Source organism: Pteropus medius, unplaced genomic scaffold, assembly GCF_902729225.1.
Source record: "Pteropus medius unplaced genomic scaffold, Ma_sr-lr_union100, whole genome shotgun sequence".
In the NCBI taxonomy this organism is placed as follows: domain Eukaryota; kingdom Metazoa; phylum Chordata; class Mammalia; order Chiroptera; family Pteropodidae; genus Pteropus; species Pteropus medius.
In genome coordinates, this window is record NW_024350924.1 from 5,240,234 (window position 1) to 5,267,965 (window position 27,732).

Genomic DNA, 27,732 nt, shown 5'->3' on the forward strand with positions numbered 1-27,732 from the left:
TCCGGGGTGGCCCTCGCAGAGCCCGGCCAGTCCCGGGGAGCGCAGCCGAGAGGGGCGTCCGAGGGGTGGCTCGGGGCTTGGAGTGGCCCGGCCCCCCGTGGGCTGTACTCGGGGAGCGCCGGCCGAAGCGGCGAGGCCCCCCTTTCCCGGCTGCGCGGGCCGCCCGGGGCCCCCGCCGCCGGCGCGGGGTCTCCCCCATGGTGCAGCGGAGTTCGGGATGTCGAAGACGCTGAAGAAGAAGAAGCACTGGCTCAGCAAGGTGCAGGAGTGTGCGGTGTCCTGGGCCGGGCCCCCGGGCGACGTGGGCGCTGAGATTCGAGGCGGCGCCGAGCGCGGCGAGTTCCCCTACCTGGGGCGACTCCGCGAGGAGCCCGGCGGGGGCACCTGCTGCATCGTCTCGGGCAAAGCGCCCAGCCCCGGGGATGTGCTGCTGGAGGTGAACGGGACGCCTGTCAGCGGGCTCACCAACCGGGACACCTTGGCTGTCATCCGCCACTTCCGCGAGCCTATCCGTCTCAAGACTGTGAAGCCAGGTACACCAGCCCTGCCTTTCTGTCGCGGGGATTGCGGGGAGGTCCGGCTGGGCATCCTGGGAGCCGCGGCCCCTCCCCACTGCCAGTCGTGGGGTTAATCTTAGACCTCCAGGGTGTGCCGGACTCCCTGGGGAGGGGGAGGGGTGGCAGTGGTGTTTCCCATTTCGCCGTTGGAAAAACTGAGTTCGGGCTTGGCAGGTTACTCTGCGAGCTGTCAGAGAATCACGACCAGCATCTGGCTTGCCTAAATTTGTAGCTCTGTCTCCCACCGCAGAGTTTTTGACTCGAGAGTAAACCAGCCCTTTTTTGCTCTCCTTTGTGGAAAAGGACTTCACGATTGTAGCATTGTCTTTGGAACAGTCTTCCGCATTCTAACAGGGAAAGAGGTCTTTGCTATTGAGGCACTTGGTGCCAAGGTTACCACCTAGTGTCCCTGGGAGCGCTTAGCTGCTTCAGTGTTTCTTGACTAGCAACATCTCGGAGCTGCCAGCCTAACTCTGCCAGCCCAGGTGGTTCAGGTGCCTGGGCACCGATGGCGTATACAATATGTGATACGTGGCCGAGTGGTGTGTTCCTGTAGGGAGCTGTTGAATAGTCTGGGTTTTGAAGGAAGACCTAGGTGCTTCGCTTTTTGTAAATCTTTCATTTTAGAGAATTTTGTTGAAGTGGGTGAAAAGGGCCCCTCTGTTGCCCTGGCTTCCTGGATGCTAGTAAAATCTGCAAAGCACGTTAATATTTATGGCATTCTTGCTAGTTTAAAGCATTGATCAGACTGACCAGTGAAATCCAGTAGTATGTAATAAACCTTACGTATTTGTAATCTACAACAGTGTTGGTCGGTTTGGGCATTGGTAGAATGTGGTTCTGTTTTCTGAGATGTTTGTAGGAGAGAATTATGACTACAACGTTATTAGAAATCAAGCTATTTTTTATTTTTGCTGAATGTGCTCTACTGAACATATAGTGCATCAAAGTATAATGGGTTGCATAATTGTCATTTGGGCTAGAAAAATCATTCCATCTCTTTACCACAAAATGCTGGAAAATTCTGGAGAAAAATTTAACCTGTTATCTCCACGTTTTTTTTTTTTCCTCAACAGTGCTTTAATACTCTTTAATACGCCTTGGGCTTAGTGGGAACTGATGGTTTATGGTGCAGTATCCCTGTGTGTATATATTGTGAGTGTATACACACACTCAAATATTCCTGCAATCTTAAGATTTTCTTCATATAGTCTGTTCTGTAATATTCATTTTAAGCTTATGGGTTTACGTGAGGTTTTCTTTTTGTTAATTAAAAAAAAAAACTTCGGCAGACTTTAAACATCTTTTTCTGTATAGTTTTGTGAATTCAGAAATCCTTAACTCAAAGTTTTAGAGCCATATGTGAAGGGGAGAGGAAAGGCTTTGGGGCTGTAATTCAGCCAGTCAGGCATTGTCTGTAACATGTAAAATACAATATATACAGCACTTACTGGTCTAGGTGCCATTTAGTTCAAATTCCATGAGTCAGGGAATAATGAAAACATCTGCATCACTGCTTTGTGTTCTGTTTTGATTAGTTGGGGCATAGATGCAATATAAGTATTTTCAAAAATAGTTTAGAAGTTGATTGTGGAGGAAGTTGATAGAAGACTGGGGAGATGTATCTTTAATAGTCTGGTCTGCATGTTATACCTTTTCTCAACGTTTATACCAAATTTAAGGAAAGAGTTCAAATTTAGAGTGTATTTACTAATATCGTGTTGAGTAAACATCATATGCCCTAGAATGTAGTTGACATTTTTATAGTAATAAACTATTACTCCTTAGACAACCGTGGATATTCTGTCCTATTTTAAAAGTTTAGCTAAAAGAAAGGGAATAATTTATATTAATGGGAATAGGACATTTTGTAATCATTAATAATAAAAATACTACACCTATTTTTTATAGATACACTCTGCTTCAGTAATTTCTAAAGGATGCCATCTGAGATTAATATTCCTGTTTCTAAGCAAGTTGTAACGAAACAATTTTAATTTCTTAAAAAGTAATATTCTTATGTTTGGATAGCCTCATGTTAGGCATTATGTTAAATGGCTTTACTTAAACAACATTTTTTAAAAAAAATAGCGATATTTTTGCAGGTTAGGCACATGACTTTAAATATTAGAAATTAAGGACTTGAAGAGGGTATTCATAGAACTTTGAGTGTGATTAAAAACCACACTTAAAGAAGACAAAGATTCTATAGTGTTGGGATTCACTTAGAAAAGTATGAAAATACAGAGTTAAGAGTATTTCGAAAGGAATTTGCCCTGCACATTGGGTTTTCCCCTTTTTATCTAAACTTTGTAAGAGAAATAGATTTTTCAATTTAACAAGGTATTGTAAAGCGTCCTTAGCACTCTCGTCTTGATTAGTAACTCTTTATTAAACTATATTCATAACACATTAATTAGAAACTAGGACAGTGCAAGAGTAAATTTAACCATTTCTGTCAGATGTAACATTAGTGGGGAGGGATCTCATACTGTCTTCTGACAGAGTCGATGGTGGAAGGATGAGCCGGGTTTGGGGTAAGGCTGCTGCAGCAGTGGTTCTGGTAGATGCCAGGGGAGCCCAGCCAGAGCCAGCACCATCACCCAGACGACTTAACCAAGTTCTTTCTGGCAGTCATTGTTTTTAGCTTTGATTCGAGGTTTTATTATTTTTTTTCTTTTGTTATTGTTTTTAGTGGAGATTTGAAAGTAACTTTAAAATATAGTTCCTAATCTGAGGCTGTTCCTGAATTAGTGCATTTCTTATTGAATTCTTATTCTCATTTTGTATTATGTAGTACTTAGCAGTCAGTACTTCTTTAGTGCTACCTAGGCTTCATCCAACCAGTTACCTGTTTCTTAATTACAAGGCCGTTTATTTTTCTGCGAAGAGAAAAGTTTTCTCTTGAACTTTGTATTTTGCTAGCAGTTAAGGAAATTGAACTTTGGACCTTTGGTGAAATTGTTTTATGATATAATCCCGTGACCAGGATTAATTTCTTTGATTTTACTTCAGAGTTTATTTTTAAACAATTTTGATTCTCATGAATAATTGAAGTAGTTAATTTTGTTCTAAAATTTTTCAAACTGCGAATATGCAGTTTTATGGATTATTTACTTCTTCATACCCTTTTAAACACACATTTTAGTGATTGTAGATTATGTGGATTTTACTCGAGATTAAGTATTGATACAGTAAATCCATGAACTCATTGTCACGCTCACATTGGGTTCAACTACCCCAGGTCTGGTGCTGTATCTAGAGATAAAAATCATGAGGAACAAGGCTAGGGTTTGTTTAAAGAAAAGCTAATTTGGAACAGATCTTATTTTGTGTTAATTAAACGTAGGTAAAAGTTGTCACCACTCACTCTTTTAGACATCTGATTTATGAGGGAATTTTGTTAAAATGCATATTCTTAGAAATTCATTTCCTACTGGTGAAGGGTTACTAGAAGCTTTAAGTAAGGATGTTTATGTTATGCCAACAGAGAGTAACTCTACCCCTTTTCTTACCTTTTGGACCTTTTAGTTAGCCTTTTGTTTGTTTAGTGGGTAATTTGGGACTCGTGGTGAGTTTTGTTTAGATGGCAGTAATATTTGAAGATGGCAAGGGTAAGAGAAATTAGACTTAATTGTTAGCTTCCTAAGTTTACAATACAAAAAATTCTTATTACCCTTTTTTAAGCAGTAGAAACTGGAGATTGGGTGAGGCAGCCCTTGTTAGGAAATATAGCACTGAACTCTGGTAAACCTTAAATTTGAAACTTTTCTGCTTTCTCAAATTTTGGTAGCATTTTTTTTTTTTTTGCATCTAAAGTTGGTCTTTAATAACTCAAGGTTCAAGTCCTGGACTCTCTGTTCGTTGACGCCTGCAATTCTCATGAGTACTTAATGGGCTCATACCATAGTGGCAGAACAAACACTTCACATTTGGCCCTCTCAATTTTCAGGTCATTTTTATTTTATTCAGTTTAATGCTAAAACTGATTTTCTTGGAACATAACTTTGTGTTCTTTGGGAAATATATATTGTTTTCCTCTGTGATCCTGAGGTGTATTTTATAAAACCTCTTGTTAGGAAAGATACATTTCAGTGTTCTCCTCCTCCCCCACCATCTCTAATTTATGTAAATTGATGGTAAAACAAATCTCCTACATGTGTTCAAGTATCTGACTCATGAAGTCTGCATAATCTTCTCAGGTGGGTAGTTTTCATATAATGTCTTTACCCTGTAACCTCTGAGTGCTTTGTAAATTTTGTGGGCGCTTACTTAGTGTTTTGGAAGTGTGTTGAAGGATAATGTCATGTTTATGAAGCACTTCAATATTATCTACCAATTTCAAACTCTGCCCATTTCCAAGTCAGTTTTTGGCTGTGATTCGACAAAGGATAAATTTTGGTACTGAAGACTAGAACTGTGTCTACTTTGATTAACTAATTATTTTGTTTCTCTTTTAAAATTTCGAGAAAGAATTTCTTCACACATATGGCACTGGTATATTTTGGGGGAGAGAACGAATGGCCTGGATTTAAAAGTGTTCCTCAGGGTCAGCATCTCAGTAGCTCGGAGTCTGCTGTGAGAGACTTGTTTGTGGAGGAAGAGAGGCAAGTTCCTTGCTCTCCTTTTTCCTTGAACAAATATTATTCAGAACGTTTTCCAAAAAAAAAAAAAAAAAAAAGTGCTTATTTTGCTTTATGAAGAGAAAATAAAAAGTTCTATTACTGACACACATTCAGTCCTTCAGTGGCACACCCACCATGTGAGGTAGCGCCGGCGATATAAAAAATACAAAATAGAAAAATGAGCCAAAGTAGTCTCTGTCTTCAAGAAGCTCACACTTAAGTGGGTGCTTAATGATTCATTGGTAAGGAATACCGGTGGTAAGGGTTTTGTCTTTCTTCAGTTTTCTCCAAGTTCTTAAACTCTTTAGGCAAGTTTTAGTATGAATTTTGGTGGAAGCTAGACTAACTAGTTGCCTGTCACACTGTTCTAATGGTGTGGTTTTGCATCTTCCAGAGGACTTGGTTAAGTCCTTTCAGAAAGAGGGAAGTCACATATAAACAAAATTGTCTTTTGAAAATCCCTTAAATTGCCCTTAAAATACATTGTATTTCTGTTTTATTTACAGTGTATTTTCCAGTACAATTTTATTTTGCAGTGCATTTTATACATTGCGTTTGTATTGTACCATTTTCAGGATGAGTCCTACATGCCACTTTTCCACCCATATCAGAATCTGTTGCTATATTTTGCTTGAACACCAGATGAAATAGTTTGCATCAAAGAGATCAGTTTTACCAAAAAAACCCAAAAAACAAAAAAAAAAAACCACGCAACCAAAAAAAACCTATCTTTTACTTCTAAGAAATGATCCTCAACTGGGTATGCGTAGTGAATTTGTAGAAGTTAAGTATGTACATGGAAGACAGGTGTCATTGTGTTTTATGTCCTTGCCACCTGCCCTTATTTTCTGACGGGGCTGGTTGGGGAGGGACTTGTGAAGAATTTTGAACTCATCTGAGCTTTGAAAGATGAAGACATTTTGGCTGAGTGGAATTTGGATCTGCTCGGTAGTACGTAAAATCAGGAGAAAAACATGGGGCAAGAATGTGCAATACAGAACGGTCTGTATAGTATAGCCCATCTCAGTGGTTTTGTCTATGTATAAAACTTTATTTTGTATTTTATAAAAGCGTAAAACCCACGTTATAGAATAGTTGGAAAATAGAGGGAAAATCATATTGTTTAAATGCATAGGTAGGTCCATTATAAATGATCTCTACATCTTTTATAGTTGCAACTTGAAATGTTTTTCTTCCATAAATCACATTGGTAAGGCGATTAATGCTATTTCTACCTTCAACATTATCGAACTCATAGTGTAAAACTATGAGTATTTTTGCTTATAACATAGATGAACTATTAGTACTATGCCTTATGGTTGATAGGCTTTCTTGGCTCGCTTTGGAAATCTAGCCAATTTTATGGGAAAAAAACTGTTTGTAAAAAGAGGGCTGAAAATATGTTTCCACCTTAGCCCTGCTTTCTTTTTCTTTGACTTCTAGAGAAAAGTAGCACCATTATGTCTCCCTAACCCCATACTTTTATCCCGATACAGCATCGTAGTGGTTCCCTGAAGTATTTATCACCATCCCCTCCCAATTTCCTGTGTGGCTAGGGGAGCATGGACTGCATCTTGAAGACCATAATTTGACTTGTGACATATCTAAATCCCTGAGAAAGGAGAGACTGTGTTCATAGATCGTCAGATACTTTGTTTTATTCATACTTATGCCAGAGTTATGCTTTAGAGACTCCATAAGAAATATACAGGGTTAAACTTTTCTACTGTGATTTATTTGTAGTTTAGGGTTCTAAAAAATTATGGAATGGGAAATGGAGAGAAATTTTTGCTTCATATTTAATAATTATGATTTATTTAGAGGCTTCCCTTTTTGGGTATGCAATGTGAACAGTAACTGATCTACTTAATTAAAACATGGGCATCTTAGGCTCTTTGCTTTTTTGTTTTGCAGAGAATTTTAAACACATTATTTTTCTTGCTTCAGAGAAGTTCGTGAGAGGCTACCTTTTATCTCATTTTTGTTCTGACTGGGAATTCCATGTGACTGAAAAATGGAATTTTCCTATACATGATGCTGTTTAACAGAAGTAGTTTGATGACATGAAAATACTCTGAGAGAGGAAAAGAAGTATTATTAATAAGTGCTTTATTTTTGAACTTGAATAGAATTAAACTAAATCGACTTTTTTTCCTCTAATAAAATAACTTTTAAAAATAAATTTATTTCAGTTAGTTTCAAGTATACAGTACATTAGTTAGACATCTATAATGTTCATAAAACGATCCCCCCCATTTGCTAAAATAACTTTTTAAAAATCCACTTTAATGTAGTAGCCCTGGTGATATATCACTCTTTGCATACGGTTATCCAGTTTGCAACAGGCATCTTGTGACGTGTAGCTTAAATCTCAGCAGGAAGGTAAAACAATTCCTAATTTACATGCCAGTTCATGTATTTGTTAGGATTCTGTGGCAAGTGACAGAAACTCTTATCGATTGACTTTTATAAGGTTAATTTAGGCTACGAAGAAACTTACTGGCTCACATACATGAAAACCCAGGCATAGGACAGGGACAGCTGGATTCGTGATCTCAATTCACTGGACTCTCTTTTCCTCCGGGTTGTCTTCCTTTTCCGATTGGCTTTCAGTGTAGCAGCAAAGGTGACTTTGAATCTCCAAGTCATACAGAGCCCTTAAAGCTTCTCCTCTTTTTTTTTCTGGACTCCAATGACAAATCTCATGCAGGGACTTTCACTGGCCCTGTGCCCATCTGTTGGACCCCTTGTGGAAAGAGGGCAATGGGGTGCCATGACTGGTCAGGCCTGGTCACATGCGTACGCTTGCAGCTGGGTATACAATGCACAATGATTAATAACTGTACCAGGACCGCAGGAGATAAGGGAGGGGTAGGAGCTCAAAAGGTGAGATGCTGGGGAGACAATACTATAAGGAATGGCCTCTTTTACGACTTTTAATCTCTGACTTTGAAGCCAACAACAGTACACAGTTGGCACAAAATGATCATATTTTTAAAACAACTGGCTGTAGACCACAATGGGGCACTGATTTTACTAAAATATTATAATGTTTTGTTTTTTTAAATCTAAAAACTACTTTTACCTTTAAAAAATTGGGATGTTAATAGCTTGGCGTGCACAATTTCAAAGTATTGCTTGTAGTTTCTCTTCAGTTTTCTTTGATTTTTTTTTTTTTAAAAACATCAAATCAGATTCTCTAAATCAATTTTGCTTGTTCTTAAGTAGGTAGAATACTTCGAAGGATCATTTAATCATCTCTGGCTTTGAGAAAATGATTATTAGTCTAGTTAACGTAGTTTTTTAAACTTAATATTGTACCATTTTGGAAATGAAATCCTAAAACTAATTGCTGTTCAGAATGTTTTGCTTTTAGAACAATGATCTTTTTATGTTATATGTAATCTGTTATTAAATTTATTGGGGGTGACATTGGTTAATAAAATTACATAGGTTTCAAGTGTAGAATTCTATAATACATCATCTGTATGTTGCATTTTGTGTTCACCGCTCAAAGTCAGATCTTCCCTCACCATATTTATGTCCTTTACCCTTTTCTATCCTCACTCTTTCCTTTTGGTAGCCACTAAACTGTTGTCTGTGTCTATGAGTTTTTGCTCGTTTGTTGCTTTCAGTTTTATATCCCACATCTGAGTAAAATCATGGGGTTCTTGACTTCTTCTAATTTCGCTTAGATCCTTTCATACGGTCACAAATGGCAGTATCTCATCTTACGGCTGAGTAATATTCCACTGGAAACGGAAATCGAAACCATAATGAGATACTACCTCACACTTGTTACAGAATGGCTATTACAGACAAGTAATAACAAGTGTTGGAGAGGTTACGGGGGCAAAGGAGCCCTCATACACTGCTGGTGGGAATGTAAACTGGTACAGCCACCATGGAAAACAGTATGGAGGTTCCTCAAAAAATTAAGAATGGAATTGCCATATGACCAAGTAATCTCTTCTGGGTATCTACCTCCCAAATTGAAAACATTTGTTTGTAAAGATATATGTGTCTCGATGTTCGTTTAGCATTATTCACAGTGGCTGAGACATGGAAACAGCCACGGTGTCCTCTGATGGATGACTGGATAAAGGTGTGGTTCATAAAACAATGATCTTTTAAAACATAAATTGAAACTGCATTATTATTTCTAAGGGCTCCCTAATAATACCTTTTAACCACGATCTCTAGAAGTAGGAGGAACTATTTCACTGACTCTCTGACACACTGTGTAAAATGCGGTAACTGTTTAATCACCCAAAATGTTACCTGGCAAACATTGCAGGATGAACTGTGTCCACCTCTGTGAAGTTTTCCTCCTGCCTCCAGAGCTACTTGGAGTAGAGGTGGAGGGCTGAAATACCTTTCCACACGATTTTTATGCTCTAGGTAGTGTGTTGATGTCATTAACTTCGGTGCCTTGAACACAAGAATTGTGATCTCGGCCTTCAATTGATGATGAGCACAGCAGTTCAGCAGTTTTGCCGGGTTCTGTCTGGTAGTTGGACCTTTAGCAAGTGCGAAATGTTGAGAGGCGATTGGTAAATACACTTACTGTGCATAAAAATGAACATCCATGGAGTTGGGTGTGATTTGTCAGTAAGAGTCACAGAAGGGGCTTTGTATCTTTAGATTAGTTTATGTCTCACTTGGGACTTCTTCAGACCATATCTGGAAAATCACCTCTTCTACTGTAAAATCTTGTGATGACTAGAGTTCTCCAATATTAATTTTATGTATCGGCTAAGCCATGGAATCTGTTAAAATAATAGAGTCTTCTTTACCTTTGCTCACAGAACTATATTAACACACTTCTTTAGCTTTTGGGAGAACACTTTGTCAAAATATTATTAATTTTAGTTAAGGATACTATTCACTAATTACAGTGTTTGATTTAAGTTGGAACGTACGTGCTAATGAAAAATTTAATTCCCTTTGAATAGAATTTGCTAACTAGAGCTATCTCACATCGTAATGTTGATGAGTGAAATGACATATCACATTCCCTTTAGTGGCAACTGTAAGTTGACAACTTGCTTTAAGTCTAATGAGAATATTCCGTCTTGGGGACTTGTCATGATAATACTAGCTGCCATTTACTGAGCAATAACCATGTGTCAGAGCGTTATGTAGCTATCTTATTTGGGTTTTAAAGATGTATATGTTAGCATATATGCACTCCTCTAAAGAAACTTGCGCCTCGTTATTCTCCACGAGTCAGGTATTGTCACCTCCCTTTTATGCATGAGAAAACAGATTTGGAAAGATTAATATGCTGAAGGTCACCTGGACTCATGGGGACAACTATGAACGGAAATAATTTTGAGTCCTCGTCCTTCAATTTTCAGATAGAATAGTATTTCATCTGTCTGACAGATCTGTCTTACTCGTTGTTTCTCTGTTAAAAGAAAACGCCCCACAGTCTTGAATTGTTTGAGTGGGTGTTAAATGCAGTAAAACACTGGGCAAGTACTTGAAAGCTTCATTGCTTGATTCTATTTCTAAATAAAGTTGGTGGCAGTGCAGTTTAATCTGTACAGCCCAACTGAATGATGAAGTTGTTATTCCGAAGAATTACTAATCAAAGTTAGCATTAATTCTTGCTACCTTTGAAAGAAAATATTTTCAGCAGTTACATTGTAAGAGCTCAGATACTTTTAGGTTAAATATACTTGTGAAAATTGTATATTTGATACTAGAAATCTGTCATTCTTGTGTTTCCTGTTCACTTGCTCTGTAATTCACTCACCAGGAAGGCGTTCATTAGCACACTTATCTTGGGACAGGTAGCCTAGAAAAACGTTCTGATGAGTGTAGGGATGACTGTATGTTGGAATAAAGAATTTTTTTATAAGTATGTAGACTCTTTTCAGAATACCCTTTGCGTAAATAAAATTTAACGCAGCTGGGTAGAAGAGCATGTCCTTGTCGTCAAGTAGGTCTCATTCCTTCCAGGCTTCAAAGGCTGCACAGTAAGGTGGTTCTTTTGAAGAGGCAGTTGAAGCAGCTGTGGAGTGTTGGCATCTCTTATTCTTTAAGTGTTTGTGCTGTTATGTTTTTTTATTTGGCCTTAAAGTCAGTCACTAAACTGGAAGGAACCATAATAGTCCAACCAAATGCGCTTTAGTCTACAGATAAATGAATTGAGCCTTAGTCACGGCACGTAGGTCTGCTGAGGAGTCCTAGTGTGAAGCTGGCAGAGCGGGGCCTGGCACTCGGGTTCCTTTTATTGTTTTGGTTTCTGGCATAAGAATTTCTGTAGGCAACTAGTGAAAAAAATCGATTAAACATATCTGTCTCTTCATGGAATCTGCCTTCTTTTTGAGTTAAGTAGAATGCGTTGACTCAGTTTGTGAGGCCGTCAGCGTTCACGTGTGTCATTAGAGGCCATGGAAACCTACAGGTTGGAGCACAGGGAAGAATTTTAAGCATGTGCCACAGGTTGTCAGGGCATTTTTAGCCCTCCATAATGCTGTAGCTTACAGTTAAGATTAAATAGTTAGAAAATTGTTAGCTGGTGCAACAGCTGAATGTTCTTGTTGTTTTAGCTTTTGAAAAAATAATTTTTCAATCAGAAATATTCTTCACAGTGCTTTCAGTAAAATCCTTCTGAATGAGTGCCGCCATATAGAGATGCTCTTGCCGTCCTGACCCCTCTCTGTGGGGTGACACTGTAAGTGTAGAGCCGGCTCTACTCCTCCCCTCCCAACTGACTGGAGGATGCGAAGGAGAAGGTGAGTTTTAGGGCTAGGTCCTGCTCAGGGATGTGGTAGATGAACTGTCAAGGGCACTTTTGGCTCAGGGTCCTTGAGTTTGTCTGGCTGCAGTAATGGCTCCCACTGGGTACTGGACACATGGATGTCTCAGGCCACAGAGAGCTGGCCAGACCAGAGGAGAAGGGACTCGCCTGTGTGAGGCAAAACTGGAGAAAGATGATGGAGGTGGCAGTTCTGGGGAGATTGTATATTCGTTAGGTAAAACTATGGAAATGGTGACATCTTGCTTGGGCCCTTTGTATGTCTGTGAAAGAACAGTGTTAAGTGTAGATATGAGGAAAATCTTTCCACAGTTGACCTACCGTATAGTCCTTTGCAGTATCAGTCAAGGTTCAGTGCAAAAAAAAAAAAAAAAAAAAAAATAATGTAGGGAATCAGCTGCTTAGGAAATCTTTGCAAGGGCTTGGCGGGTGGGGCTCTGGGCCAGGCCTCTAAGAATGACTTCCAAGGACACCGCGAAACAACTTGCCACGGCAGCTGCCACCTCTGCCACAGCCAGGAAAGTGGCAATCAGGAGGTCGCCCCTGAAACCACGGCAAGAAGATGCCACTGTAGCTGTGATCGAGAAGACCACCAGTCATCGTTGATGCCAGTGTGACTGCTTCAAGTGTGACACGTCACATCTGGCTGCTGCTGCAACTTCTCGATGCCTGTGAACCAGTGACTAGACACTGGGCTGCTGAATCTGGCATTGCTTCTGCCGCTGTCCCTCAACACCCTCACAGCTGGAGACTAGACGCTGACATGTCCATGACTGTCCTCGCTGGCTGAAAGCACCTAAAAGCTCCAGGCTGAGGGAGCACCGCTTCACATCTGCCTTCCACATTTTGTGTCCTGAATCTTAATCGTGGAGTCAAATTTGCATCCCGAAGACTAGCTGTAAAGGAATCTCGAAAATAACAGTTTTTAGTTTCCCAACCGTGGCATTCCAGGAAGGCATACAATAAGGACGTGGATGCTGAGTGTCAGCTGTCCCTTTCACACACATTTATCTTCTTGAATATAATATTTTCAATACGATACCGCCCTTTCTTGATGACTCATTGTCATTTCTGTGAGCTTCTCTTTTTGAAACGAGCCGTAGTTGGCGTGATCGTGGCCAATGGATTAACATCTGTAGTGACCTTTTGTACTAGGTTGGTTCGTGTCTGTCCTACCTGCCGTCTCGGCTGCTGAGACGTCTATGTTTTCTATCACTTGATCTCGACCTCCCTTGCGAACCACAGGCATCCAGTGCAGAGCGGGCACCTCTGCCAAAGTAACCAGTTCTTAGGCTGGTCAGCAGCCCATGATTTCTGTGGCTTAAAAAGATGAATGGGGCCAGAAGACTCTCTCCTGGGGATCTGAACTAAGACAAAAAGGAAAGGTTTTCCAATTAGGAGTTGGAGCTTGTTTGATGCACTGCAGTTGGCTCTACTCTTTCATGAGACTGGTTAAATTTCAAGAATTTTACAAGTCAGTTGTCCAACACAGACATTTAAAAATTAAGTTGCATAAAAATATGATTAAACAAAACATTGTATTAACATAATTATATTAATAATTAATGATTTATTATAATTAAGTTATATTAAAATACAAAAACTTAATACTCTAAATTGTTTGTTTTCAGCTTTATTGAGGCATAATTGACAACATTGTACTAATAATATTTAAAGTGTACAACTCGATGATTTACGTATACATTGTGAAAAGATTCCCACAGTTAAGTTAATACATCCATCACCTCACAAATTTACCTTTTTTTTTCTTTTGGTGAGAACACTTATGTTTTACTCTTAGCAAATTTCATTTTATACGACATACAGTCATGCATTGCTTAACAATGGGGATAGGTGCTGAGAAAGGCGTCATTAGGCGATTTCGTTGTGCGAACATCGTCAAGTGCATTTGCACAAACCTAGATGGTCTAGCCTCCTGCTCCGAGGCGACACGCCTGCACAGCACGTTACTGTACTGAACACCGCAGGCAACTGTATTTGTATCTAAACACATCTGAACAGGGGGACTGAGGGGGACCTGTGGGACCGAGGTTGCCGTGGGGGAGTTGGTGAGCAAGTGGTGAGTGACGGTGAAGGTGAAGGTCAGTACCGCTCACTAGGCAGATGCTGTAGACACTGTCCCACAAGCCCTTCCCCTGCTGCCTTCCCGCGGGGTCAGAAACAGAATGTTGAAGCTGTCGGTGCTGCTCCCTGAAAACAGGGATGTGGGCTGGGCTAGTTGGAAATACCCACACACCACTGGTTGTGGGGGTAGGGAGCAAGAGTCAAGGTTGGAGAGGCCACGCCAATGGTTGTCTCATTGTGCGCTCACGTGGGCTGGGTGAGGAGCACATCACCAGAACGGTGATCGTCAGGAGGGGCAAAGGGAGCCCAAGGGTCAGCGGGAATGAGGAATCAGTAGCACTGGGATGACAGGCCCCTCTGTGCTGAAACAGGTCAGTGGCTGACTGGGATGTAATCTGTGCACTCAAAATGTCTGTCCATCTATCTACCTACTTAACATTGGTTTATAACATGTAAGTTTCAAGTGCGCAATATGATAATTCAGCATCTGAATATACTGTATTGCACTCACCACCCAAAGTCTAGTTTCCACCACACAGTGGACCCCTTTACCCATTTCACCCTCCCTCCACCCGCCTTTCCTTCCGTAACCACCAGTCTGTTATCTGCCCCCACGAGTTTTTGTTTGTTTGTCCATTTGTCTCGTTTTGTTTTCTATTCCACATGAGTGAAATCATGTGGTATTTGTCTTTTTCTGACTTATTTCACTGAGCATAATGCCCTCTAGGTTCATCCATGTTGTCACCAATGGCAGGATTTCACCGTTTTTATGCTTGAGTAGTCGTCCAATGTGTATATGGATGGTGGTTTTGATTTGCGTTCCCCAGACAAGCAGTGATGGGAACGTGTCTATTCAGATCTTCTGCCCATTTTTTAATCGTTTTTTGTTTGTTCGTTTTGTTTTTACTGTTGAGATATATGCATTCTTTCTATATTTTGGATATAGGTACCACATCATCTTTATCCTTTCATCCGTCAGTGGACACTTAGGCTGTTTCCGTATCTTGGCTATCGTAAATAATGCTGCAGTGAACACGGGGGTACATGTACCTTTTTGAATTAGTGTTTTCTTATTCTTCAGACAAATACCCAGAAATGGAATTGCTGGGTCACGTGGTAGCTCCATCGTAAGTTTTTGAGGACCCTCATACTTTTGCATGGTGGCTACACCAATTCGCCATCCCACCAACAGTGTACAAGGGGTCCCTTTTTTCTGTGTCCTCTCTAACACTTGTTGTTTCTTGTCTTTTTGATGATGTCACATCTGTTGGAATGATTGTCTCATTGTGGCTTTGATTCACATTCCCCAAATGAGCAGTGATGTCGAACATCTTTTATGTGGCTGCTGGCCGTCTGTATGTCCTCTTTGGAAAAATGTCTGTTCAGATCCTCTGCCCATTTTTTTAATCAGGTTTTTGCTTTTTGTTGTTATGATGTATAAGTTCTTTATTTTTTTGATATTAACTTCTTATTGGATGTATGATTTGCAAATGTCTTTTCCCATTAGGTAGGTCGCCTTTTTGTTTTGTTGGTGGTTTCTTTTGCTGTGTGCGCTCAAAATTGAGGTGCTCTGGGTGAGAGAGAATCTATTGCCGAGTCCTACAGATATTGATCTTGTCAGAGAAAAAAAAATTACTCCTGAACCACAAATCCTTCATTTCTTACAGGAAATTCAGCTCCATTATAATTTTTTCTTTGTTTATAATTGTGATGTCTAAATATGAAAGCTCCATGATAAGCTTGTGGGACCACCATTGTATATGCAGTCTACACTTGGCCGAAATGTCGTTATGTGGCTCATGACTGTTGTGTGATCAGCTGTAGTCACCGTGTTATACGTTAGATTCTCAGGCCTTATTCATCTTACAACAAAGTTCGTATTTTTGCCAACCTCTCCCCACCCCCTTCCCCCATCATTCTGCTCTGTTTCTATGAGTCAACTTCTTGTCATTTCCTAATTTCCACTGCGTTTGACTGCGGTCTGTGTTCTTGAGTTCCGTTATATGCGGACGGTAAGGACACTGCGTAATGGTTTGGTCCTGCGCTCCTCTTGCCAGCTGTGTTTTCCCTGCTGCACGGGCATGGCGGGAGTTGTTGGCATTTTCCAAACACACCACTGGCCGTGGGGGTAGAGAGCAAGAGTCAAGGTTGGAGAGGCCACGCCAAACCATGCACAAAGTGAAAATTATGGGAGAAGAAACTAAGGAGTAAGCAGAACAAGTGACGCATGATGTCATGCTCGGTGGCGGTGATAGAGCCTAAGGTCCAGAAACATTCTGGAATCATCCTCCAGCTCTAGTCTCCAAGAGATTCAGCCTTATTTGATTCCCCGTTCTTGAAATTACATGAAGTCGTGAGTTTCTGTGTGTTTCAAACCTTAATAGAACGCTCTGGAATTTTGTTTTATTTCCTTCATATGCCTTTTTATCAGGAAGAGGAGGTGGTATGTTAACAGTCTGGGTTCAGATTCTCTGGTAAAGACAGTTAAGCTGGTAAAGAAGGGAGGGAGAAGTGTGATAGGCGAGAATTCTCAGAGGAGGCATCTGTAACTTACAGTTTAGGGTTCGCACCCCTCCCTCCAGGACATTTTACATTAGAATGAGGTCGAAATCTCTATTAAGGGATGATTGTTATAAATGTATATTTGTATACACGTATACGTGTGTTTTTTATTCTGTGGTGTTTTTCACGTATCGACATTGCTCAGACCGTCGTAGCGGCTGGTGCGTAGAGCAGCTTGCCGCTGTGTACATGGCCTAAGCCTCGAGGCTAGAATCCCGGGGCACAGCTGATACCTTTTCTCTTTACTCTTGTCGCTGCCGCCTCTGCCTCTAGGAAGTGCTAAGGCGCGGCCGGCATCTGCAGTGTCTGTAGCTCACAGCCCCAGCGGCCTTTGATCCGCTGCTCTCTCTCTGCTCTTCTCTCCAGCTTTGTTTTCTCTTTATGCTGATTGCTTCTCCCACACGTCTCTGCTTTCCAGAGAAAAAACCGACCTTGTGTAGATCCTGCCAGCCAGCTGCGGTGTCCCTTTACTTCTCCCCCGTGGATTGTCCAGTCTCGGGGGGTCGGGTGTAAACCTCAGGGCGTTCTATTTTATGTTGTTTGTCCTTGCTTACAGATTCAGGAACAGCTCCTGGAGCATGTGTGTATATATTTCTCCTATTTCTGGACTTGGAAATATTCCAGAAGCCTGGTTTCTAGACAGATAATACATTACTGTTTATTTGACATCTTTGTTTTAGAGAGTCAAGCTGGCCTGCATTTAGTAAACCAGACTTTTTAAAAGTAGTTGATTTTAAAAAGTGATTGAAAATGGGTCTTCAAAAGGCCAATAGATAATCTCTGAGAATAACTTCTTACTAAATGAAAGAATAAGAAATTGTCTAATTGTGGCATGTTAATCCACTGTCAGTGTTACAACGCATGTGAGAATTTCATCAGCACTTTTAATGTGTTAAGGAACCTCTTATGGTAAATAATAACATAGAAATATTTTGTCATCACCAAAAATACTAAATGAGAATACGTATAATTTTTCTCATTGCCTGCAGTTTGCAAACTTTTCATCTCTTAAGATGCTGTTTTTCTCCGTCACCAGCGCTGGTGATTCTTAAAGAAACATCTCTGCAAACATTATTAAAAGCTCACAGCTCTTCTGTGGTCGTTTTCGGAAACTGAGGACCTGACTAGTTGAGGGGATATGACCAGAGTTTCTTTGTGCTTATGTGGAGCCCCCTCTCTTTAAGCAGTGGTACAACTATTCGTAAGTTTTCTGCTCAAAAATAATCACAGGGATGTAAAGCACAGCATAGGGAATGTGGTCAATAACAATATAACAATGTTTAATGCTAGGCGGGTACTAGACTTATTGGGGAGATTGCTTTATAAGTTATATAAATATCTAACCACTAGGCTATACACCTGAAACTAATATGATTTTGAATGTCAACTGTAATTGAAAAATAAAATAAAAAAAATTAAAAAATAAAAAATAAGTTTATTGCTTGAAATGATCACTCCTGAGAGGACATCTGTGCTAAGCATAGTCCACACATACCACTTGGCTCGGTCCCTTTCTTGCCCAGAGTTTTTACCTCAAGTTGTCATAAGGATCTTTTCACTAGGGAGAACGAGAGTACCTCTTTTTATTTGTTTGTTCTTAAATAATGTAACTAAAGAGAAACACAGGATTTAATGCATGTAATTTTACTTTATCACAGTTTAGGATCCATTGTCTTTATGTTAATAGACATAATAGTAGACAGAGGTGAAATTACCACCTCCAACCCATCTTTTAGCCAAATAAACCTAAGTAGATTTTTAGTGAAGTTTAATGAAATTTTACATAAAACTCTGGCAAAGCACAGTTTAGTTGTATGACTTAAAATGTGGATTTGTAATAAGACCAATCTGTTCTGCCGCTTGTCAGCTGTGTAACCTTGGACAAATTACTTAGTCTTGCTAAGCCTCAGAGTCCTCATCTATAAAGTGAATATAGTACTCCATGTCTCATAGGATTGCTAAAATAGTGTCAGTTGCAATTAAGTGGAGTGTTTTTCTCTACTGCTTTAAAATAGGCAAAAAAATATACTTGTTTGTAACAAGTTTAGAATACTTACGATTTTAGATCACTGACCTAATTATATTTCTCATAATTATAAAGCTGTTATTTAAGCCATCGGGATAATAACACAGTCCTAGAGAACTGGACCAGAAATGAACATGTCCCTTCTTATTAAGTATCCAACTTCAGAAATAGCCTTGTGTCCGCCTTAAAGATAAATAGTAAAGTGACTAGTTGAAAAGTTTCTAATGTCAGGTAATAATGCAACGTATACCTAGGTGTGTGTTATGGGTTGAATTGTATGCCCCCCGAAAGATATGTTCAAGTTCTAACCCCCAGCACCGCAGTTTGGAAATAGTGTCATTGCAGACTTAGTTAAGGTGGAGTCCTCCTGAGTAGGGTGGGCTCTTAGGGGACGAGAGACAGGAGGAGCATGAGGGGAGAATGCCATGTGATGACAGAGGGAGATTGAAGTACAGTGGGTACAAGCCAAGGACTGGTGGCCACCACCAAAAGCTAGGTAGGCAAAGCATTCTACCCAGAGTCTCAGAGGGATGGTAGCCCTGTTGACACCTTGGTTTTGGACTCTAGCCTTCAGAACTGAGAATAAATTTGTTGTTTTAAGCCACTTAGTTTGCGATACTTTGTTACAGCCACCTTAGGAAACTAATATATATTTTATAACAAATATATTCATGTTGTTAAGAAACATCTTAGTACATTAAAATGACCACCTTTATAACATATTAAATTGTAGATTAATATTCTATGGGTAGGCAAACATTTTTTATTTCAGCAATTAAGATGATAGGTAACAAGAGCTTATTACTGTATAAATCTAAGGCTCAAATGCTACAATATGATAGAGTAGGTGACAAGTCTTTTTTTTTAACTTATTTAATATTATCTTGCCTATTTTAACCTTTTTTATTGAGGTAGCAACATTGGTCAATAACATCAATTTCAGATTTACAACATTGTAATTAGATATCTGTATATTCTATTGCACGCTCTCCACCAAAAGATAAGTGTTGTGTAACGGTTTCCCTGCCTGTGCCCTCTACCCAACACCATTTCAGTGTGACTCGTGCCTTTAAGTGGACCTTTTAGGGCTCTGTGACCTCAGGTTGAAAAAATGGATGAATTAAGATAGTAGGTTTGTCATTCTTTAACCACAGCCCTTTTAAAATTATCTTTTAAAATTCTTGTTAAATATTCCAAGAAAGATATCTGACATACAGACGTTATACTTTCAGTGTGAAATGAGCAGGGGAGAAGTAAACCTATTAATGCTTCAGCTAAGGTGGGAAAGAACAGGAGACCCACTTAAACAACTTGATTTTTAAATGATTTTTGGTCATTTTTTTAAATGAGAAGGGAATTTCAAAAATCACAAATTAATTAATGGGATCTTTAAGATACAATGTTTGTAATGCTTCCTGGCTTTATTTCTTCCAAGTAATTTCTGGAATTTAAGCAAAAAAGAAATACTACATCGTAAATAAATGTATATGGAGGGCAAATGAAGCACTAGTACAGTGAAATATAAGAGCATAATATTTTTCCCATTCAGCAGATATTTATTGAGCATCTGTAAGCGCTTGATAACATTCTATTGGGGATTTAGCAATAAGTGGCAGACAACCTCTTGTGGAGTTAACATAAGATAGAAAATAAACAAGAAAACGTAAACTAATGCCATAATGATAATGGTAGCACAGACTTAAATGGCCTTTATTACGTTCCAAGCATTACTCTTAAGCATTCTCCTTCATATTTAATCTCATGATGAACCCGTGAAGTAGCATCGTCTCTATTTTACATATGAGAAAACCAGGGCACAGAAAAGCTGAGTAACTCACTCTAGGTCACACAATAGTAGCGTACAGAGCTGGACCCTGAATCCAGGCGGTGTCACTACAGAGTCTGTGCTCGTAAGCAACGTACTCTACTGCTTTAAGAAGAAGGGATCAGGATAATGAGATAGTGTCTCGTTTAGGATGGGTATTCAGGGAGGGCCTCCCGGAGGAAGGGATGCGTAAGCCGCAAGTTGAATGACTAGAAGATAGGAGTCTGCCATGTGAAAATTTTGAGGGAAGAAACATCCCAGCCAAAGGGAATTTAGAGTATAAAGTCCTTAATGTAAGACTTCGCATGGCTGGCATCTAGGAAATCAGAGGGTGAGAGTGATGGGGGTGAGGTCAGAGAAGCAGACTGGGGCCAGTGGGGGATCTCGAAGCCACAGTCAGGGGCCTGGGTTTTCTTCATTCTTAGTGCCACTGGGAATCGTAAACTTGGCGGATGGTTGTCTCGTGTACATTTCAAAAAAAAAAAAAGTTATTATTTACGATTTGGGAGCGGGCAGGAGTGGAAAAAGGGAGATCTTTTAGTTCAGGTGAAAGATAATAATGGCTTGGACTGGTAGAGAGTCATGGCAGTGAAATGAAATGGATGGATTTGAGATGTGTTTTGAAAGAAGAATTTACAGGACTTGCTGATTGATTGCAGGTGAAGGAAGAGAGAAAATAACTTCTAGGGTTTTTTTTTTTGGTGGTGGTGGTTTTTGCTTTGAACAACTGGGTGACTGCTGGTACCATTTGCAGGAAAAAGAAAGATAGGAGTTTAGGAGGACTGATCAGGACTGACTTTCTCTATGGTAGACATATATCTACCACCTAGATTGTTTTCTTTATTTTTTACTTATATGTTAATCCGTCTCTCTATCCATCCATCCGTCTTCTTTTTTATGCATTTCAAAGTTGATTGCAGTCATTAGTACAGTTCCCCAAGGAAGGCTTTTAATGCCCGTGTTTCTCATTTTTCAGATGAGAAAACCAAGGCTTAGAGAAAAATGATATACTCAAGGTCACGTAGATGATTTTTGATGGACCTAGTATTAACACGGAGGTTATCATTAGTCTAGGACTCTAACTTGATTCTATTTTAACTTAAAAATAGAAGTGAATTTTTGGAAACTGGACAGGTTTTGCTGCCAGCTGGTTTATGTGCTAAAAATTTCTTGGACCCAAATTTTAAAGACAAAATGCGAAGGATGTAGTACTACTCGTGCACTTGATTGGATTACAAAGTCAGCTTAGCACTTGGACTTGTAAAGTACAATATAATGTAGATTGAGAACATTTTCACATGTTCGGTCCAGGAATGTAGCTTGGGATTTGTCCAAGCATTAATCCTCTTGTTGGCGAGGCCTTTTGCAATTAATTAGCAAATGTTCCTTGCATGCCTACTATGCACTAATCCTGTGCCAGGCAGAGGTACAAAAGGGAATGATTCATTTCCTTTCCTTCAAGGAATTTAGACTTTGACTTTTGTTTGTTTGCTAAAATCTCTACCCATCTTTTGTTCTATGTTTCAAAATGTAATAAAAGCTGAAGTTCAAAAAGGTAGAGAAGCTTGTTCAATCTAGGTTAAAAAAAAAAATAACAAAAAAACCCACTTCAGCCTCTGTGTAAAATTATATGCATATGGACAGAGGCTGCAGATTTTTCATTTGCTCTGTGTGCGCACCTTATTTTCTAAGGCATCAGAATGTCATTTTAGTTTCTATCGGATGGAATTAACTAGTCAGGTCATCAGTTAAGTCAGTATTAACCTTAGAAGTTAATAATAATTTAAGTTGGTACAGAAATATGAGACATGTTTGTCTTTATAAGTCAAACTAATTGTTTTATATTATTTTTATGTTTTCTTGTACAATAAACCATTTCACTGTTGATTTCTGATCATTTGGATTTTAAGGAAATTAACCCACTAGAGCATAATGTTCTTTCCTGTCCTGACGTTTAATATACTCCAGCAGCTCTCTCAACTCTTTCCAAACTCATTTCTCATTATTACCCCACATGAATTCTCCATGATAGCCAAACCAAAGTCTTCGTCATACTTCTTCAAAATCCAGTCCTAAACTTATTTCCTTCAGAGATTTTTCTAGTATTAGTCTATTACAATGTTTTTACTTCTATACTTTGCAACCCTGGGGTATTCTAATAGTTCTGTACTTTGCCATTGTGCATTATTAATTGTACAGCTCTTAGTCCAGTAAAGTAGACACTGCTCAGCAGGACGTGGTGATAGGGTTGCTCTATTACCAATGCTGAGAAAAATGTTTGAGTTTACATTAATATACTTTTTTAGACCGGAAGGCAAGTCTACTTTTGTCTGAAGAAGGGTTTTACCTTGGTGGAAGGTTCAAGAAGAGCACAGTGTAATCTCTTCCAGATTTGACAAAGACAGAGAGACATGAGTGGAATTTAGTTCCTTGTCAGTAGGAATTAGAGAAGAGAGTGTGTGTGTGTGTGTGTGTGTGTGTGTGTGTGTGTGTGTGTGTGTATGTATATGTATATGTGTGTATGTGTGATGGCAACATTGGTGACCGTTGAAATTTTTTGGAATATATGTTTCAAGTAGGAGTTGACTTTTTAAAACCTTCTCTTTTAAAAAACATAACACAAACACAAAATGGCTTAACCCAGTTGAATTAAGCAACTTGTGTGTCCTCGTTTTAACTTAAGGTTTGGGAACAAAGCCCGGTAAGGGAGAAAGCTGTGATGGTGTTCTTTATGGAGTTCCCCGTAAACTGAACGGGTACATAGTTTTATAAAGTATACGATTACCGTGTATTAATTTTTCCTTTGGCATCTTTATCTCCGTGATGAAACATTCCTGAAATTTTTATACTTAACACAGGAATGCTGGCTAGTTTGGTCATAATCAGTACCAGTTTGGTCAAAACCAGGTAGGATGTCTGAGATAAGACTTAAATGACCCCATCATTGGTATTAGGGAGAGGGGGGCTTAGGGCTAGACGTAGGTGAGATTCTGAAGTGGAGTTAGCGTTGGGCAACTCCCTTCCCCCGCTTCCCGGTCTCGTTTTTAGTTCTTGGTGGTGTTTCCCTGTATATACCTATCCCACGGCTGTCTAGTCTCAGCACCCGCTCCCTGATTGGCCCTCCCTACCACTTGCCATTTCTCATTGTATAAAAGGTCAGTGTCAGGAAAATCATCTGATGAACGCATTCCATGTGCAGTTACAGCAAACCGAGGTGAGGAATGGTCACTCCTAAGCCTGCTTGGGGACGTTGCCCCCTTAACCTCCTCTATGACTCAGAAGAACAGAATTTCGAGCAATGTTGTAAGAACGTTTCCTTAAATCACCTCATCAGACCGAGTCTGCCTGATTTAAGCGGCTGGCAGGTGTAAGGAGGGTGTCTGGGGTTCCCAGACTCCTCTTTTATCACCACATTTCTTCAGGCAGTTCCACGTTTCTTGCCTGAGATGGATTACGCTTCCCCATCTGCTTTCTTACCAGATTGCTTTCTGTAACAGTATTTTCTTGTTCAAAAGAAATTAATTGAGAGAGTGCCCTGTGTTTGGAGATCCTTTGTAAGGACTGAAATGTAAGTCAGCTTCATTTTTCCTGAGTGACATTCCTTTTGTGGGGTTGGCAAACCTCGCCTTGTATTACAGAGCCTGGATTTTGGTTATTAGTCCTAAATTTGAATCCCAGCCCTGCCACAATTCTGTATTCAAAAATTCCATAGAGTATAAAGAATCAGGGCAAAAAAATTACTACTAATCATTTACCATCCAGAAGCAATCATCATAATTAATTTTCTTTTACTATTTTAAATTATTTTGGCTACAACATTCCTAGACATGGGATTACTTGGCCAAAAAATAAGAACATTTTGGTGAATCTCGATAACTGTTACATTCTACCTTTCTGGTTCCGGAGCCAGTACTTTTCATCATACTATATTAGCTCAGCATCTTTAGATTTTTATTTTCCTTTTTAGGCAAATGGCAGCTCTTTTAGCCAAAACCATATTCTTCTCTCTTTTGGTTCCAATTATTTTGGATTTAAGCTGTACGGGGAAACCCCAGCCCTCACCTCAGCAGTAACTGTGATGCTGATAAACAGTCTTGATCTATCAGGACGCCAGCCCCGCCTAGGCAGTTAAATGGCCCCGTGAGGATGCCTAGTACCATTGGGGATTGGTTGTATTCTTTCTTCTGCACCTAAAACTTTGCCATGGGTGACCGCTTGGTCAACACAAGATATGGTCCTTTTATTTTCTTTGTAAACAACTCCTCTAATTTACATCTCTGGGATTTAGCTCATTACTCGCTTCCCAGTTTCTGCCTGCCTTTAGCTAGTCGGATCTGGTGTAAAAGCACAAGTAATCTTAGATATATAACCAAGTTGTTAATATTGCCCTTTAAAAAAATCGAATCAATCTTAAATTTCAAGTCAGTGAATTAAAAACCGCCAAACCTGGGGCGAGCTACCGATAAGTTGCCAAAGTGTTTAAAAACATGAACTTGACAAATATAAAAAGAACCCTAATATGTAACTATTCTTGGGACCTTAATCTCCTCTTAGTTGATTGGCAGTGTTTCGATATTAAAGCCGAGCTGTTGGGACACGTTGACCCTAATCTAATGGGGAAAGCAGTAGGTTTTGACACACACACAACCTCCATCTTTGTGTCCACAAAATGCCTTATTTTTAAATTATTGTTTTTAAACCTCATGTTTTCGCTAACTAGTTCTGATAGTATAATTAGACATCTCTATTGTATCTTTTGTCAGAAGGCTGATTTATAAATAAAGGCTAGTTTTCATGTGTATCCTGGTACATTTGTGAATTACTGCTGCTGCTTATTTCCTACATAATCTCTTCTGCCCTCAAACAAATATCTGAAAGTGATGTTTTAAGTGATTCCTGAAAAAAACAGAGAAATTAAATGAGCTATAAATGTCATTGGAAATTTAACAAAATTAGCCTCTTTGGAGAGAATCTCTTTGGTTCTCTTGATTTATTCTTTGGTTGCTACTTTGAATCTTGAGCAAAATTTATTTTTGGAGAATTAAGTTGAATTTTCTATCCTATTTATATAAAAATAAAAATACATTATTAGTTACTAGTAATAGAACAGTTCTATGAATGAAGTTATTTCAGTCCAAGTTAATGTATTACTAAAGCAGATGTAAATAAAGTAAATGATGCTTTATGTGTAAGACAGTACTAGATGCTGTAAGATAAGAGTTTCGTAACTTCTAATACTAATTCTAAGCATGCTATGAAATTTGGTCTATCGATTTTTTGAGATGACATAATTATTACAAGCGTCACCTCCTGTATTACAAGTGTCATACTTCTGTAAAGGTGTTACTAGACCAAATAATGACAGTCTGAAACAAATCTTTGCATTTTCAGAGTAGAGCAATTTCGAATCCCAGACTCTCTTACCCTCTCCCTGCTGGCTTTCTTCTAAATGTAATTTAGAAGAAAATTGCTTACCCAAGTAAGCAATTATAATTCAAGTAGCCTTTCTGCCAAAAGTTCATTTAAATGTAAAGGAATTTGGGGTGTTTGTTGGATTATCTAGGCCATTGCTCTCCAGATTGATTAAAATGAACAGAAATTACTCAAATTCTGTGTGGATGAATTTTATAACCACCCAATTCCCCCCCCACCCCCCAACACACACCCCAGGTACCCGATGGGACACCTAACGGTGTCTGATGGGTATTTTGGGAGGTTCCTGTATACCAGCAGTAGTCGAGAGTGAATGGTTTCTCCTCGTTCCCTGCCTCTATCTCAGTCTGTTCACAGTGGCTGTGATCTGCCTTCGCCTCGCTTTTCTGTTGCACCCTCCACCATTACACCCTACTTTCGAGCCCCAGAATAATTTTCCTTGAACATCGCTTTTGCTATGTTATTCCTCCGTTAAAAAAGAAACCATGATTTCTCTCATTGCCTACGAAAATCCTCAGTTTAGCACATAAGCCTTAAAAGTGTGAACCCAGCCTACTTGTCCAGCCTCACTTCCAGTTATTTCCTCCTATACCACTGAAATCTGTCTCTTCCTCACTCCAGAAGATGCCTTGTACTTCAAGTTTTAAAACTTTTAGTATGTTGTTTCCTTTCCCCATGTCCCCATATCTTTCTGTAATTTTTAAGCCAGTTCATTTTATACCGTCTAGATAAAGTTGTAGATATAGGATTAGGTCAGATTATGGAGGATTTGGAAGCTATTCAGAGATGTTTGCATTTATCTTAAAGTCAATGAGAATAGCGAAATGCTTTTGAGCCGATGTTTATATAATCAATAAAAGAATATGTGATTAATCTGCCACTGGTATGTAGGACAAATTAGAGGGGGAAGAAATTAGTATGGAAGCCTTTAAAGGAAGAATATTATTTCCCAGGATAGGTAGAACTGATGCTGAAAAGAGATACCAGAAAGATGCCAGGTCTCAAAGGTAACAGATCTTGAGATACATAAGGGAGAGTATGAAAGAGAACTGGGTTGAGGAGGAATATGATCTAGATTTCAGATTTGTTAAAATGATGATAGGATGTGAACTGGGATCTCAGGTTATATCTTGAGCCTGAGCATGAAGACTTGTTTCTGGAATTCTGGATGAAATGCATAGAGTTCCATTCAAATAAAAAGGATATGTTTATTAAGGAAATATATGCACTTTTTTTTTAGTGTATGTGTACAATACTGTAAATAGTATATTTACTTTGTTTCTAATATAACAGTAACTTGAATAGTTGCCATTGAATTTAGCAGCTGATAAGTCATTGATCTTTTATATGTCAGCTCTTCTAAGATATAATTTACATACAGTAAAATCCACTCTTTTTAGGTATACACTTCTGTTGGTTTTGATGAATGTTTAGTCATATAATCACTATCACAATCAAAATTCAGAGTATTTCCATCATCCATACATTTCTCTAGTGCCCCTTTGTAGATTGTTGAGTTTCTGAGAATGCAGTTTCACTTCGTAATATAGTTTGTCAACATAAAAACTTGGGGTGTCAACCAATCATATTATCATAGAAGTCAATTTTCGGAGGTCTTAAATTGGGGACCCCATTTACTGATTGCTGGCAGGTTACTTTGAATCTCTTATATTTCACAGTCATTTCAGAAAGAGACTCGATGTTTCTGTGTACTTTCACTTTTCTACTCTTCGCTCCACTCCTTTCCCCATTTGATTTATTTCCTAAAATCAGCTTCCTGTCGCGATCTCAGTTTGGGGCTGCGTTCTCGTGTGTTTGCCTTTTCTCCTCCGTAGCGTTTGTCACACTGT

At 39.3% G+C, this 27,732-nt stretch overlaps 1 protein-coding gene across 2 annotated transcripts in view; it reads left to right on the forward strand.

Moving 5' to 3' along the window:
• The first annotated feature begins 217 nt into the window (after positions 1 to 217).
• Positions 218 to 27,732, forward strand: part of MAGI3 (membrane associated guanylate kinase, WW and PDZ domain containing 3) — a 176,985-nt gene continuing 149,470 nt past the window's right edge. For both annotated transcript variants that reach the window (XM_039841229.1, XM_039841230.1), the window contains exon 1: positions 218 to 533. In XM_039841229.1, the coding sequence (XP_039697163.1) occupies positions 218 to 533 (316 nt within the window). The remainder of the gene's footprint in view (positions 534 to 27,732) is intronic.